Source organism: Bubalus bubalis, chromosome 12 (genome assembly GCF_019923935.1).
Source record: "Bubalus bubalis isolate 160015118507 breed Murrah chromosome 12, NDDB_SH_1, whole genome shotgun sequence".
NCBI lineage: Eukaryota > Metazoa > Chordata > Mammalia > Artiodactyla > Bovidae > Bubalus > Bubalus bubalis.
The window spans coordinates 87,568,586-87,586,072 of NC_059168.1; the positions used below are offsets into that span (position 1 = coordinate 87,568,586).

The 17,487-nt window shown below is 49.4% G+C and overlaps 1 protein-coding gene across 5 annotated transcripts in view; it reads right to left on the reverse strand.

Annotated features, from left to right (window-relative positions):
- Positions 1 to 17,060, reverse strand: part of ASAP2 (ArfGAP with SH3 domain, ankyrin repeat and PH domain 2) — a 158,284-nt gene extending 141,224 nt beyond the window's left edge. The window contains exon 1 of one of the 5 annotated variants that reach the window (XM_025261575.3): positions 16,737 to 17,060. In XM_025261575.3, the coding sequence (XP_025117360.1) occupies positions 16,737 to 16,862 (126 nt within the window). In that variant the 5' untranslated portion in view covers positions 16,863 to 17,060. Of the gene's footprint in view, positions 1 to 5,227; positions 6,215 to 6,291; positions 6,819 to 16,736 lie in introns of those variants that run through there. The other 4 variants (XM_025261573.3, XM_044926268.2, XM_044926267.2 and 1 more) reach the window with 4 other exon arrangements.
- Positions 17,061 to 17,487: the final 427 nt, after the last annotated feature.

Consider the following 17,487-nt stretch of genomic DNA (forward strand, 5'->3'; position numbering starts at 1 on the left):
CTTTAGGAGAGAGGCACGCACGCACTCACTCTGGAAGATGTGGAATCTTCCATCTCTGGTGCAACAGCCCCATAGCCAGCTTTGGAGCTGCTGGAAATGTCACAGAAATTCAGCAGGAATTGTACTTCACCATTGTGAGGATAAAACAAAAACTTCAGTTATATAACACTATTGAGAAACAGTATCATTCATAATGTCTTTGTCAACCAAGCAGCATAAATTTACATACATTAGGTATCAATAGAAATCATTTGCATTTGGGCATGCCAACTCATATACACATTCTGTTGTCCCCTGGGAGTCTGAGAAACTCAGTGTTCAAACGGCACCATCGTTTTCGCCTGTCTGTGTGACAACCAGATGGAAAGAGACCATTCATTTGTCGATCACTGATCAGCTCCACTCAGGAGGAAGGGCGCTGCTTACTTGTCAAGCATAACAAAAATACATCCTCTAGCAGCCCCTAAATGGGCCCAGTTCTCCTTCAGCCACCAAAGTGACCTTCACCAAAGAAAGAGATCTACAGTCAAATATCAGAACAGCAACAAAAAGGACTGAGAAAACTGTAAAAATGTGGAATACGATTATAGACCCAAAGACTGGGTACCACATAGCTATCACCTAAAACCCTCTCTCTCTTCTCAAGGATAACCAAGTAGAGTGGGCAGGATATAAAAAAAAGAAAGAAATATGCAATGTAACTAGAATACTCACTATGACACATAAGAGAAACATATTTTTAACACTGAAGAAGATATGCTTCTCTCAAAAGATACTTCATTCCAATGATGAATAATTCAAGATTGATGACGTCTCCAAGGTTACAGGGCCAAAAAGTACCTCCTGTTACAGACAAGACTGGAGTTATGCCTTACACTACCACTCAGCTCTTAAAACCTTGTATTTAAATACCCTCCCCCACCATGGAATTTAAATTATAATTACACCTACACTCAATGTTATCTGGGCTTTCCTCTCCAATCTTGCTGCTATTATCTGCTTATTATGAATAAATAGCACCTTTTCCCGGAACAGCTAATACCACTAGTATTAATAGTAACGGGTACTATTAACTCTCTTCTGACGTAAGGTGCAAATATTTCTAAATTATCTGTCCTCTCTAGCCATTTCTAAAGACAGTAACTCATAGCAAATGATACATGTACATCATTCTGAATCTCTTTTAAAATAGACTGAAGAAGCTTCTAAGCATACAGAATCTGTGCATAAATACCGTACCCACATCGTTTTTTTTTTTAGCTCCATAAAACGATAACTGAGCAGGTACTCAGCTGCTCTGGGAAACAGAAAGATCCCTCAGTGACAAGAGCTGTGAGATCTGGACTCAATTCTCAGGGCTACCATTGACTGTCTTCTTTTATGAAGCCACGAGACACCTGGGAGGCTGTTTTCTCAGCTGTAAAATGGGCATAAAACTTGTCCAGCCCAAACTGTGTTTTGAAAAACAGTCAAGTTTAAATAAAAATATAAGCATATTATTTTTTTTAAAAAAGAGCTCCTGCTCTCAGGAGTCTGAAGTTTTGTTTCAGGAAATAAGAACACAAACACAGGAAGCAGGCTGACGGTGGGAACGCATGCCTGCTTCAGGCGAGTCGCCCCTGCCCACTCCTGTGGGCGGGCCTGGGGTCGGCCCCCGCAGGACTCGGGGTGCAGAACAGCAGGTACCCCTTCTGAGGGCCCCCCACAACGAAGGGCTGACCCTCCCCCCCCGCCCCCCTTGCCCACCACACCAGATGGGCTACCTGAAGCCGAGCCCTGCTCACTTCACTCCTCTACTCAAAAGCTGTGGTGTTTTCCTGCAGCCTGGGGCAGAGAAGGTGCTTCCACAGGGATTAGACCTGCTCAGCGCGCTTGTGTGAACACAGACCACTGGACTAAGCCACCCAAAGGCTCCACACACCCCAGCACTCTGCCCACTCAGTCCAGACTCTCTCCACTCACAGCCCATCCATGTACTTGGGGCACAAGCACTTGCTGTAAAGGGCCCCCCAGGAAGTATTTCAAGCTTTGCAGGCCACATCCACACAGTCTCTGTTGTATAGTCTTCATATTTGTTTTTGTTTTCGCTTTTTTTTTTTTTGCAAACAAAAACAGGGTGGACTGTAAGCTTGCCATCCTCTGTCCTGACCAAACAGGGACAACTTTGAGGACCCCAAACCCTCAGACAAGTGACCCCCTCCTGTGTCCTCCCTGATGAGATTCCGGTCCTGCGGAAGTGAGTGAGCACCAAGGAGGGAAGCAAGGGCCACTCTCGGCACACACGGAGGACCCACAGCTGCCGTGGCCCACCACACTGCACGCAGCACACTTCATGTCAAGCACGAGACAGCCCAGGTCTGCCCCAATGATGGATGGACGGATGGATGGACAGACAGATGGATGCCTCAATCCACCACTGATGGATCAATAGATCAATGGATGGATGGATGGATCAACCAAACCCTGAATCAATGGACGGATAGATTGATCCAAAAGTGAGTCACAGTAACTGCTTTAAGATTTCAGAGAAGGGCTTCCCTGGTGCCTCAGTGGTGAAGAATCTGCCTGCCAATGCAAGAGACACAGGTTTGATTCCCGATCTGGGAAGACCCCACATTCCTCGGAGCAGTTTTAAGTCCATGCAGCACAACTATTGAGCCTGGAGTCGAAACTACTGAAGCCCACGGGCCCTACAGCCCTTGCTCCACAACAAGAGAAGCTCCCACAAGGAGAAACCCACACATTGCAACTAGAGTAGCCCCCACTTGCCACAACTAGAGAAAACCCAATGCAGCAACAAAGACCCAGCACAGCCAAAAAATAAAATTTAAAAATTATTTTTAAAAAAGAGAAGAAAGTTCTGATAGACGAGGGATGTTAGGGAAGGTTTTACAGAGTAAGAGATATTTTTCAATGAAGAAAGGTGATATCAGGGTGCTTTAGAGAGAGGAGATTTCTGTAATTCTTATAGAGATTTACCTGTTTCAAAGGATAACATGACAATCTTGACTGTGCAAATCAAAACAAATTTATTTCTCAACATACAGCAAGCCATCTGAAGGTCAAGATATAAAATCATAAAAACAACGATTACCTGGGCCTTCACACTGAACAGACAATTTCTGAGAACCATGGTCTGGGAACCACCTGGGACTCTGAGGATTCAAAGAGAAGGGACACTTAACCTGAGGCACTCTCAGGGTCTGGCAGGAGGGTCCAACAGGAAAACCAAGAGCAAGCCTAACTGTGGATTCTGAACCTCCCTCACCCCCGAGAAGGAAATGCCAAGATACTCTCAGGTCTGACAGCAAACCGCATGCTCCTTAACAGCAGACATCTAAGAGCCCAGGGTTGTCCTCTCGAAAGCCTGCGTGACCCAGAAACTGATTCCACATCATTCTGCCATGGCCCAAACCCCATCCTGAAAGATGTCCTAAAGGCTACATTCGGACCAACACCAAAGGAAGGAGCTGTTCCAGGTAAGTGAATTTTCTCAGTGAACTAAAAGTCATCAAAATTACACAGCAAAGCTCAAAAACCATCCTCGTGCAAACTCCCCTCAACGGATCACATGCCTCCCTGCCCATCATGGCAGAAAGCACCGACTCATTTGTTAGACCTGCTGCTGAGCGGGGAGAGACCTCGGGGATCCCTGAAGAAGGGGTAGCCCCACACTCTTGAGTGAGTCCAGTGTTCTCTCTTCCTCCCTTCCACTGGTCTCAGCTGTTGAGCACTGGTCCCTGTTATTTCTATTTCACTACCTGGCCTTTTTGAGAACCCTGAGGATGACCTTGCCCTACAGAGAAACAAGATGGGTGTTTCAGCAGCTACTGACAACAGCTTTTTCTTCTTGTTTACCTTCTAACACACGTCTACCACTGGCTTTAATTATTCAACCTAACAGTATGTTTTCCTTGGGAAAACCAGTAACAAATTCCTGAAACAGTCATCTGCTGACACCACTATTCCCTGCTGCTGCTGCTAAGTCGCTTCAGTCGTGTCCGACTCTGTGCGACCCCAGAGATGGCAGCCCACCAGGCTCCCCCATCCCTGGGATTCTCCAGGCAAGAACACTGGAGTGGGTTGCCATTTCCTTCTCCAATGCATGAAAGTGAAAAGGGAAAGTGAAGTTGCTCAATCGTGCCCGACCCTCAGCAACCCCATGGACTGCAGCCTTCCAGGCTCCTCCATCCATGGGATTTTCCAGGCAAGAGTACTGGAGTGGGTTGCCATTTCCTTCTCCATCACTACTCCCTAATTCAACCCAAAACCTAACCAACTGTCAGAATGCTCTACGAGCTCGCAGTGCATCAGAAGCAGGAATAAAGCCCTGAATGCGACACCCCAGGCCTCAGTGGCTTTGTGCACAGATGCTCAGGAATGCAAGGAGGTTCATAAATTAAAAAGATCAAATAAAACAGAAGCCCTTAAGAGACTTCACATTAGCTATGACTAAAGCAACTGTGTCATAAGATCAATCAAACCTTTACTTTCCTCTGGCCATAAAGAAGAAGACGGTGCACTTCAAAAAATTAAGCTCCTTCCACACTGTTACAGAAGATAATAAATCATTTTTAAAAGACAGAACAATAAACCCAGTTCCTAGAAAACTGAGAGGAGGCAGGGTGGTAGTAAAGGAGGCCACTGTGAAATGTCATCACCAAAGAGCAGCTCCCCAGGAAAGAAAGCCTCACACTGAAAACCCAAACGAAATCTTCCCTTGTGAGTCTCCTCTGGCTGGAAAATCCGTTTTAAAAAGGACGTACAGGACCTGGGGGTCTGGAAATACACCAAAGGAGTGCAGGCAAGAGAACGCAGGAGAAAAAAGAAGGGAGGTGAGAATTTTCAGCTTTGGACACCGCCTAGTCACCAGCATCAGCAACCTGGTCTCCAAGGAAAAGAAATCATAGCGTGGAGAAGGGAAGGGAGATGGAGGAGGTGGGGAGCCTTCTGCCTCCTTATGATTTCCGCTGTGCACCAGCCTGCCTGATACCTCTTCCCCATGAGAAAAGCCTGTGGCCTGGCAAGCTACCACCAGGGCAAACAAAAGCTGCAGGTTCTGACAGCCCAATGACCCAAGGAGTAAACACACCTCATTCCTACTGGCCACAGAAGAAAAACCCACATAGAGAATTTACAAGATTAGAAGAAAACCAGGAAGCTCAACAGTTCCCTTTGGTCAAGAAGCAAGGGGTCCCCACAGTGAACAGGTCAAGATGATGCTTACAGAAAGAAGCAGCCAAAAGGCCAGGATAACCAGGAAAAACAATGGACCATTATAAGCTCGCTGCTGCAGAGACAGACAAGGCCTGGCCCTGGACTGGAAAACTCCCAGGTACCACGGCACATCCGGCTGAATGAGGCACGTATCTGCAACCAGGAGATCAACAGTGACACTTCCGCTAACAGACTTTGCAATCAGAGACCACATGGGCAAGTCCTGCTTCTTTTCACCAGAGAAGCCAAGCACGACAGAGCTGTAATCAAGAGACCAAGGTGTGCACCTGGAAAGACCCTTCACCGTGAGACGGGATGGCAAAGTACAGAGCCCCATTTGTCCCAGACAAACTAGTGATGCACCCAAAGAAATTCCAGCCTCTGGGCCAACCACCTTATCCACTCCAGTGGTATTTTGGAGGAGGGAATGTTTAACAGGGGAGTAGAGAAAGAGGTATTTTCACCTCTAACCTCTCGAAAGGTATGGATTTGAATGGCCAAGAGAAAGTGGAGGAGATGGTCAGGAAACAGAAAGAAGGCAAGAAGCAGGTGAACTGTGTTGCAGACACAATGTTAAGAAACATCTCATCCACCCTCCACTTTACAGCTGAGGCCACTGAGGCTGGACCAGTGAAATCAGCTGCCCAAGGCCCAACACCAGGAGAGCTGTCAGATCGGGGCTAGCAGAGGAACAGACACAGTACAGGGACTGAACACTCTCCCTTCCCCTCAGAATCTCCCCCAGAGTTCCCTGACTGCCAGCAGGGTACTCAGTCTGCCTAGACAAGTCACATCTGTAACCCTGCAGTGGTCACTCTCCAAACACATATCTGTTGACACTGGGGGGACGCTGGATGGACTGCTCACTGCCTATGTGGCTCTGGAGTCCTCTACAAGCAGCTGTGACAGTGTCCTCAGCTCTGGGGGTGGGGGGTATGTGTCCTTCTAACTCACTCCAAAGCAGGCCAGGCCACTTAATAAACACCTCTGATGTGAAGCACCTCCCCAAGGGTTAGAGTCTGATGACCCTACTCAGGCAACCTCACCTCGATGGCATCGACAGTGGAGACCCACCTGCAGAAGGTGGACGACTATCGGCCTGCACGATTGAAGCCCAGAGAAACACCTAAAGAGGGATCTTTACCGGCAACAGAGATGCCAGCAGGAGACCAGCAGGGAGGCATTAAAGGACCAACAGGAAAACAGTCTTAAGCACACAGGCTGATCTCGACGTGGCTGGGGTTTCTGGTTCCATCATCTGCTAACTCTGGGACAGGCTAGCTACCTGCAGTCATGGCACTTGTCTGAGCCTTGGTGTCTTCAACCATAAAACAGGGGTAACAGGATCTACACCAGATAGGCCAAGTGAAAGGATTCAATTATCAAAAACTTCCAGTTAAAACACAGCACAGCCCTTAACACAGAATTAGGGCTCAAAGAAATGTCAGCCATTGGTGTTAAAAAATTAAAACAACAACAACAAAAACTCTATTAAGATTGTGATTTCTAGGAAACTAGGGAAAGAGGCCCTCAAATCCGGATTGCCTGGCTAGAATCCTAAAAGCCAAGGCAATTCATCATTTGCGGGAACTGCCTTCACCAGCCAAGGACTTTGATTGCCAGCACCTGCATATAAAATCATATTGACAGAGCCATCTTCAGCTGGAGCGGGAAGATGATAATCCTGTTAGTAGGGCGGCCTCCTGCCAGGGTGTGAGCGGTCCCTGGGGCCACTGGGCTCTGCAGTGCTGAGCGTGTCAGCAGAGCAGTGAAGGGAGTAAAGAGGAACCATTTGGGGGGCAACACGGACAGAGGAGGCAGAGAGGCAGCAAGCATTCCCCAGAAGCACCCACTCAAGGAAAGCAGCAGGTGCATGGTATTAAACTGGACAGCAAGAGACAGGTCGTGCCAATTAATCACAGAGGCATCAACATGGATGGCGTTTTCCAGGCCAGGCTCCACAGAGGCAGCCGGTGGCTACAGAAGCGGAAACTCACGTGTCAGAATGCTTGCATTTGAATCCTGGCTCCACCACTTCCTAGCTCTCTGCTCCTGGTAAAGTGGTTTAGGTTCCAGGGACCTTACAGGATCTTTGTAATCACTGAACAAGTTAAGAGTTAATATGTGTAAAAAATTTAAAGCAAGCCTGGCATACTGTAAGCATCCAATAACTGCTAAGAGGCAAGAGAAAAGAAAAAAAAAGGGGGGGGGGGACTGACAGTAACATTTCAGCTATGCTGTAGACACCCCAAACACACTCATGCAACAACAGCATCGTTTCAAATACGTTACCCTCACTGAGAACAAGGCAGAAGTCCAAGTCTCCCCTTAGAATTCTGGGCAGAAGGTACCTATAAATCTATCACTTCACACCCAAGCTTGCCCTTCAGAGTTGAGGACAGCAGATGACAAACCAGAAAAACAAGAAAGGTAAAAATAGGAGAACTGAGCAGCCCAGCTCAGGGTCCTAACTACAGGACTCATAGAGGCAATTCATAGTGCCACTGAACTCCAAGGCAAGGTATGAACTAACCTGGGATCACATGAGAAACTGCCAAGCCCCAACCTTAACAAAAATGCAGAGAGCATGGCTGTCCAACCACAACTGACAGCTTTGCCCTCCACCCCTAGTTCCTCTAAGCACCTTTACTACTCGATGATTGTAACACAGGCTCGGGGTGTCACCCCTCTGCTGAACTCCAAGAACCAATTCATGAGAATGACACTGTAATAATCACGAGGCTTGTTTAAACAACACTGTTACAGAGTCACTCACTCACTCACTCCAAAAGACAATCGACTAAAATAATCTTGTCAAGCCTGGAATTCTTAGTCTGAATTCAGAGAGCTGGGATTGGAAAAAATAATTACATCTGTATTTCATTAGCCCCCAGCTGAAATTTAGCACTTCCCTCAATTATGAATGTAAGCAACACACCGTGGTAACATCAGCAGTACCTGTGACTCCAAAGAGAAGACTTAATATAGTTTTAGAGTCGTTAGAAATAGCTCCCCACATTGCTTACATTCATCAGGACCTCAAAATTAAAGTATTTATTAGACCCACAACCAACCAAATTTTGATATTCAGTGCATTAGTAAAGAAATACATATTAGTATGATAGATTTTTTCAAACATTTTTCTAACTGTATTTCAATATATCTGGTCCTGTTTAAGAGTCTATGTGGAGACCCTGGTAGCTCAGCTGGTAAACAATCTGCCTGCAATGCAGGAGACCCCGCTTTGATTCCTGGGCTGGGAAGATCCCCTGGAGAAGGGATAGGCTACCCACTTGGGTATTCTTGGGCTTCCCTGGTGGCTCAGACACAATAAAGTATCTGCCTGCAATGCAGGAGAAAAGTGAAAGTGAAGTTGCTCAGTCTTGTCTGACTCTTTGTGACCCCGTGGACTGTAGCCTACCAGGGATTCTCCAGGCTAGAATACTGGAATGGGTTACCATTTCCTTCTCCAGGGGATCTTCCCCACCCAGGGATCGAACCCCAGTCTCCTGCATTGGAGTGCAGGAGACCTGGGTTCAGTTAATTCAATGCATTAAAACGTCTTTCTGAAACATTTTCACCAGAGTTCCAGAGGGTCCATGGCACAAAAAAAAGGCTGAAGGGATAAACACTAACTGCACACAAAAGCCTGAGAAAATAAGGGCTTTACGGGGAAGGAGCTGGTCCCGCCTGCTGTTACATCACTGGCACCGCACAGTGACAATACACAGGTAGGTGCCCAGACGTATTTACGAATCAGGAGACCCAACACAACCAAATACAAAGGAAAACACAGCCCCAGCATTCCAGCTCTGGTTCATTTATTCCAGATCATCGACATGATAAAACCATAATGGTACAAAAGTACCTGGAAGGATCCTGGCAACCACCTGAAGGCCATATGACACAGACAAAGTATAAGCAAAGCAGGCAGGTTCCTATTGCGGTAGGAGGGGGAAATGAATTCACCACCTCTTTTTTAGTGGAAAGAAGAGTGTTTGGGGAGCTGAATGGGAACCGTGTCCCAGGCATCTGACACCGCTAAGAAAGTGTCACCGGCTACATCTACCTACAAACAAGAGGAGAGAAGCAAACACCCTGTCCACACATCTCTGCATCCTCTCTTCCTTCTCTGATCCGTGTCTACGGAAAACCACGTGAACGTCCAGCATTGGTTTCAACACAACCTCTAGAGCAAGCCGTGCTGAGCAGCACACAACGGGCCTCGACACTAATCAGCACCAGGGTGTCAGCTTCGCCAGGGGGACACCAGGAGGTCCACTCCTCGGGGGCCAGAGCCTGGCCTCTGCCTCCACTGGGACAGGGACCCAGTTCTGTTCACCTGGCCCCAGCACACACCAGAACCGTCAGCACAGAGGGTCTCCACTGGATTCTCATCACCCCCACTGCCTGCTGGGAAGACCCCCAGCTCCCACCAGTCTCTCTCTGTTCTCTCCTGCCCTGCCTGTCTATCCTGCCTGGAACAACCACCCTGAAATGTCGATAACGTATATCAGATCAAACCTTCCAAAGGCTTCCCACCACATGAGAACAAAATCCAACTCCCTCCCGACATCGCCAAGGCCTCCTGTGATCTGGCCTGCCTGGCCCCCACCCTCGCCCCTCCTCTCCTCCAGGATGGCTGAGTCACCCCCATCTTGGGGCCTTTTCACAAGCTGCCCCTCCCTGGCTCCTCGCTGCATCCTGGGCTCTGCTCTAATGCCACCTCTTCAGAGAGGCCTCTCCTGATTTCACTTTCCTGCTCTTCAGAGTCTCATTCTACTCCTGTATCCTGTGTAACTTATCACTTACCACTGCCTGGCATTACATTACTTTACTGCAGTGATCATCACCCCCATTTAGGGGGTGGCTTTAGAAAATGCCAATGCTTCAGGGCCCACCCTAACTAATAAAGTTGGAATTTCATGGAGTGGGCCAGGCATCTCTCTATTCTACAACCTCCTCCCTCCCTGCAAGTGATTCTACTGTCAGTCACCATGAGAATAGCATTTCTCAAACCTTAATGTGTACAGAATGTACCTGGGGATCTTGGGAAACCGTAGATTCTGATTCCAAGGCCTAAGGTGGCCTCTGACAGTCTGCGTGCCTAACAAACTTCTAGGTGATGCCGATGCTGCTGTCAGTAGACCCTTCTGAGTTGCAAGCATCTAAAAAGCATTGTCTGGCAGAACTTTCTGTGATGATGAAAATGTTTTAAACCTACACTGTCCAATGCACATGTGCTAATTAGCACTTGAAATGTGGCTGGGGCAGCCGAGAAACTGAATGCTTGATTTCAGGCTGCCATGTTGGATACTGCCTAAAATTAACCATCACTAGTCCCATCACTTCATGGCAAACAGTAAGGGAAAATGTGGAAGGAATGACAGACTTTATTTTCTTGAGCTCCAAAATCACTGTGGATGGTGACTGCAGCCATGAAATTAAAAGACGCTTACTCCTTGGAAGGAAAGCTATGACAAACCTAGACAGTGTATTCAAAACCAGAGACATCATTTTGCTGAAAAAGGTCTGTCTAGTCAATGCTACAGTTTTTCCAGTAGTCATGGACTATAAAGAAAGCTGAGCGCAGAATTGATGCTTTTGAACTATGGTGTTGGAGAAGACTCTTGAGAGTCCCTTGGACTGAAAGGAGATCAAACCAGTCCATCCTAAAGGAGATCAGTCCTGGTGTTCATAAGGACTGATGTTAAAGCTGAAACTCCAATACTTTGGCCACCTGATGCGGAGAGCTGACTTAATTGAAAAGACCCTAATGCTGAGAAAGATGGAGGGCAGGAGGAGAAGGGGACGACAGAGGATGAGATGGTTGGATGGGATCACCGAAACAATGGACATGGGTTTGGGTGGACTCCGGGAGTTGGTGATGGACAGGGAGGCCTGGCCTGCTGCGGTTTATGGGGTCGCAAAGAGTCAGACGCGACTGAGCGACTGAACTGAACTGAACTGTATGGATGTGAGAGTTGGACCATGAAGAAGGCTGAACACCAAAGAATTGAGGCTTTCGAACTGTGGTGTGGAGAAGACCCTTGAGAGTCCCTTGGACTGCAACGAGATCAAACCAGTCAATTCTCAAGGAAACCAACCCTGAATATTCACTAGAAGGACTGATGCTGAAGCTGAAGCTCCAATATTTTTGCCACCTGATATGAAGAACGGACTCACTGTAAAAGACCCTGATGCTGGGAAAGACTGAGGGCAGGAGGAGAAGGGGATGACAGAGTATGAGATGGTTGGGTGGCATCACCGACTCAATGGACATGAGTGTGAGCAAACTCAAGGAGATGGTGAAGGACGGGGAAGCCTGATGTGCTGCAGTTCATAGGGTCATAAGAGTCGGACACGACTGAGCGACTGAACAACAACAAGCTGGACAGTGCAGATCTAGAATGTGTGTGTTCCATGAGGAAAGGCATCAAGGCCTGGGAATGGGGAGGGTAAGAATCAAGGATTATTCCAAATTCGTGGTCTAAGCAGTGCTCTGTGGATTGGCTATGAAAATCCAACCAGAGGCCTTGATGGCCATCACCTCAGGAGTGGGTCAATATTTACCTAAGGCAGGGAGACAAATACAAAAGGCTCTATTGAGACAGCTTAGTAATTAAAGCACGTGGTAACCCACAGATGACTATCTTGACTTTGAGACTCCATCCCACATCATCACCAAGGTCCTCCTATCCATGGCCCCAGACACACCTGACCCTTGCCAATCCAGGATTTTGGACAATCTTGTGGTCACAGCCTAACCATGTTTTACTGCATTGATTTGTTTGTAGGATGGCTGTCTCTCCCACTCAGCTGCAGGCTGCTTCAAAGATAGAACACATTCCTCCTGGGAACTCTCTTCCCATCACCTGGCACACAGCAGCACTTACTAAATACTGAGTGAGGGACAGGCCTGAAACCCGACCAGGAAGGCATTAGTACTTTAACTGTTAATCATAAGAAAGAGACAAATTGACGGGGCAGCGGCGGGTGTGGAGAATGGGAATCTCGTAAGCAGAGATCATTCTCTCAAATCACTCCAAGATTTCCAGACGCCTATGACCAGATTACAGAACACAGCATAAAAAGGTGGCCCTGGAACTGATGGTGCAGTGGTTAAGAACCTGCCCTGTGCGGTGCAGGGGAGACAGGTCCTTGGGGTCCATCTGGCCCCCGGGAGTCTGGGCAGTCCAGATGCTCCTTCTCTCCCTGGCCGGGGAATAAAGATCCCACATGCCATTGAGCAACTAAGACCCTGAGCCACAATTACTGAGCGTCCGGGCTCTGGAGGCAGCGCAATACAATCGGAGAGTCAGAGGGACACAGCAAAGATCCCACCTGCCACAAGTAAGACCCGACGCAGCCACATAAACAAACATATATATCTTTTTACAGTGGTCCTAACTGACCCATACAGGCTCATTTCTGAAAATAAGAATGGACTGGGCAAGTAGGTGATGTCCTTTCACTCTGAGACCCCATGGACTGTAGCCCACCAGGCTCCTCTGTCCATGGGATTCTCCAGGCAAGAATACTGGAGTGGGTAGCCATTCCCTTCTCTGGGGATCTTTCCAACTCAAGAGATCAAACCTGGGTCTCCTGCATTGCAGGCAGATTCTTTATCGTCTGAGCCATCAGGGAAACCCGACAATAAATCTAAAATCCATTAATCTGCTATTTGGAAGAGGTGTTTTTCAAACAAGTCACACAGGGCTAAGGTTTGGAATCATACTCTTGCTTAAAAAGTACACAGGCCGGGTTCCCACTAATAGCTGCTGGGAGGGGCATCTGGCCCCAAGGACAGCAAGGCCCCCGGGAGTCTGGGCAGTCCAGATGCTCCTTCTCTCCCTGCAGTTAGAACCTTGTGCTTGTGACAGCAATGAGATTTCCAAGGCAACCAAGGACAACAGAGTGGAGAACTATGGCCCGGAAGGAAGCAGATTAAATTTTAATACTTACGGGTCAACATCAAATTTATTTTTAAAACTATGTATCTGACAAAGCCAAATAAGCACGACAGAATGGCTGATGCCCCAGGAGGGTCTCTAACTATGAACACTTCACACACGTGTACAACTTTTCCCTATTCTGAGAATATTTCAAAGAGCGCAGAGACTCAAGGAAAGTGAGACAGCAATAAAACCCCCACAAACGGTAGAGGGGAGGGTTTTCAGATTCAGCCACTACTGATTTTTTTCCATTATTTCCAAAAACACAGGGCAGATCCCAGTTGAAGCACCAGACTTGGCTAAAACCATGCAAAACAATTACTTCACCAAGAGATCACCAAGTGAAAATTTTAAAACACTGCTGTGCTGACCTGTTGCCAAGACAACAAACCAGTTAAAAAGCAATGGTTAACAGACATGTAGTAGCTTTCCATTCACTTACTCATTCAACCATTCCTTCCCCTTACTCTGCTAGGCCACATCAATCCACCCATGTAAATCTCATCTTGGGGCCAAATATCCCCATTAGGTTCTATGGATTAATTATAATACAAATTGTTAAAGCAGTTAGCATGTATTACACTGGTTGTCTGTGTAATACACCAGGTACTGTGTTGTGGACTATCTCATTAAACCCTCACACCTCTCCAAGGCAGACAGGTACTGTTATCCAGACTAACATCAAGGCAAATGAGAAAACTTTAGGTATCTCATCCAAGTTCACACAACTGGCCAGTGGCGGAGTCTGAACTTGGACAATCTGACAAAAGAGTCATTTAGAGAATTCAGCCTTACTGAACGTAACACATAACAGCATTATTTCTGAAAACAGCATGGAGCCAAGTTCAAACTCTAGCTCTTCAACTTACTAGCTCTATGCTGCTGCTGCTGCTGCTGCTGCTAAGTCGCTTCAGTTGTGTCCGACTCTGTGCGACCCCATAGACGGCAGCCCACCAGGCTCCCCCGTCCCTGAGATTATCCAGGCAAGAACACTGGAGTGGGTTGCCATTTCCTTCTCCAATGCATGAAAGTGACTCGCTCTATAACTTTGAGCAAATTAACATCTCTAAGCCTCAACTTCCTCACGTGTAACATGGAGATGAGAAATAAATACAACAGATGAGAGGTTCAGAGTACAAGGTAGGGTAGTCCAGCTACAGGCGTGCGTATCAAAGAAAAAGTACACTTAAGTTATAGGATGATTTTTAGCAGACATAGCCTATCCTGGAAGTAACAGATACACAAAGGTTACTCAGTTCAAAATTAGTTTACTAATTCCGTGACACATTTGTTTAAACATAGGACCACGCACTTGCAAATTTTATATTTATTTCTGTGAAATGAGTAACTCTGTCCCAATAACCACTGTCTGCAGGAAGAGCACATGCTTGATTAAAATCAAAATATGAAGACATACTTGTTAAATAAAACTGTTCCCAATTCAGTTCTCTCATAAATGTAAGCTCACATGTAGCATCATTTCAGTGTCTGTACAGGATCTGCTTAAAGTGAGACAGACCTGTAATGAGTTTCTTTTTTTTTTGAGATTTTAACCAATTCGTGTTCTTAGACGCAACATGGAGCAAGCCCGCAGTTTAATAAAATCACCAAATCTAGTCTCTCTTTCATCCACTCAGTAACTGAGCTCTAGGGTAATCTGCCCAGCACACTAAGACAGCTTTGGAACTACACACCACAAACTAACATTAATCACGAAAGGGGATGCCAATTTTAATAGCAACTCCTATTTGCCTAGCTTCCAACATCTGCCAGTGTTAATAATATTTAACCGACAAACTGCAGTAAGGAAAAGAAACAGAACTTTAAACACAATTAAGCATTCTTTTTAAGGCATGGTGTATAAAAGCTCCCTTCCCTGAAAACATACTCAGCTACCTTTTGGGTTGCAATCAGTCCATAAACATTATTAATGATGTATTTTCAAAACACTGCCAAAGTTTTTTTCTTGTTTTTCAACCAGCACTTCTGAAGAAACTTATGATGCTCATCCCCCATCAGCCTAATTTGAAGGCATCATTTTGAAGCCTTGCTAATAAGAGTAGAATTAAGTGATGTGGGATCACACAGCTCACTCCAGAACGTTTGCATGCAGCGCTCTTCCTCCAAAAAATAAGGGGGGGGGGGTGAGGAAGGAGGGAGAGGAGGATGCCCTTACTACTCTTAAAACATTCAGAACGCTGAATCTGCTGCTTTTCATTTAGCCTATTATTGACTGTTAATGCCTACAAAGGAAATTTTTTTTCATTAAGGGAAAACATTCTGGATTTATTTTTTCCCAAGCAGTTCCTAACAGCAGCTGCTTTGTTCAAGCGGGCAAAAAACTGAATGCCATCGCTTAATTAAGCTCTTCTGGTGACCTCCCTTCACTCACTCAGGCCCAGTCCTCTCCTTCTAAAATACCTACCATACCCCATTTCAAGAATGTACCTTGACATTGTGGGGGAGAAGGTGATCACCGATTCAATAGCGACATCATAGGGCTTGTAAACCAGCTACCTATTTAGTATATTTAGTATATACCTATTTAGTATAAGCCAAGCACTTGACACACAGTTGTCTCATCACCACCCTGGAACGGATGCACTGCTCGTCCCGTCTGACAGGTAAGGGTAAATGAGAGCAGAGAAGGAGGAAAAGCCCCAAACCACAGTCATAGGTGGCCCTGGCCTCCCAAACCCTGCCCTTCGGTAGCAGGCCGTTCTGACCGTCACCAAAGCCTGCTGGTCCTAAGTGCGCTCGCCCAGGACGTGGAGGGCTTCCTAGTTAGCAGCAGACGATGACTCTGCACCTCGCCTAAAATCAGGCCTTTTCCAGGCTGATGAGGAAGGGAGGCGTCCGGGGGGTGCGATCAGGTAAGACACACACATCCCGGGGTGGTGGGGGCTGGGGAGAGGAGGGGGCAAAGGCCTTCGGATTAGAAGCCCGGCTCCCCGCACTCCTCCCCGGGCGCGCTGAGGGACCGGGCGGGCCTCCCTGGCTAAAGGTGCGCACACCTTTCCTGGGCAGTCGGGGTCCCACGGACCGGCCCTTGAGTCCGGCAGAGCGGGACCCCGGGCACAGAGCGCCGCGCCGAGCAGGCTGGGCACCCGGGCAATTCCCCAAGCTGGGGGAGAGGGGTGGCGGGGTGGGCGCCCGGGGTCCGCGGGCGAGCCGATGACCCCTCCGCTACGGCCAGGGAGGGCTCCCCGCTCACCACCGCCCCGACTCTCGGGCCAAAGTTAGTGGGGCGCGGGCTGGGGGTGCGGGGTGTGAACCTTCCGGCCCGGGGCCCCGCGGGGGTCTGGGGAGGGAAGGGGCGGGGAATGGTCTTAAAAAGGCCCAAGGTAGCCTGGCAGCAGCAGCCTTCTCCTGGAACAAAGGGCTTCTGTTTCGGGCAGGGATCGCCCGGCCGCGTCCGGATTCCGAGGGAAAGAAACTTTTTCCCGGGATGCCGGAGCCGGGCCCGGGCGGGGGCGGGCGGGGTGGGGGGCGCGCCGGGGCGCGGCGCTACCTGCGGCCGGAGCCGCCCCCGGCTGCCCCGCGAGGCCCGCGGGCGCCGCTCACCTCCTCGATGGCCGCCACGGTGTTCCGGCACTGCGCCGTGCGCGTGGTGAAGCTCGAGGCCGTGGGCGCCTTGTAGTCCTCATGGGTCTCGGCCACGAATTCCGACACGGATATCTGGTCCGGCATCGCCTCGGCGCGGCGGGCGGCCGGCCGCGGGGCAGCCGCCGCCTCAGCCTCTTTGCGCGGGCTCCGATCGGCCGCCCGGACGCCGCCGGCCGGCCCGCGGACAAAGGAAGGCTTTGGGGCGCGGGCCGCCGCCGCGGGGACCGCACGAGCCGCCGCAGGGCGCGGGTGGGCCGCCCGCCGGGCCAGGCGGCGGGAGCAGGGGCCGCGCGCGCGCAGCCCCGCGCAGCTCGGGCGCGGCCCGTCCGTCCGTCCGCCCGCCGCCGCCGCCGCCGCCGCCGCCGCCTGCACTCACGATCGGTCCCCGAAGCGGAGGCGCACAGCCGGCGGGAAGTGCCCGCCAGCCAGCCGCGGGCCCCGAGCGACTCCCGCGGAGAGAGGGGCGGGCCCGGGCCGGGGGGCGGCGGCCGGCCGGGCGCTGGGCGGGGCGGCGAGGAGGGCCGGGCCGCCAATCCGCGCGCTCGCCGCCGCCGCCGGGAAGCCGATCCTGCAGGAAGGAAGGCGGCGCGCGCCCCGGGCCCGCCGAGCTGCTCGCCCGCCGCCGCGCGCCGCATTGTCTCGGCGTTCGGGCGCCCAGCCGCGCGCGCCGGGGTTCCATGGCGCGGCCCGCCGGGCCGGCCGGACAGAC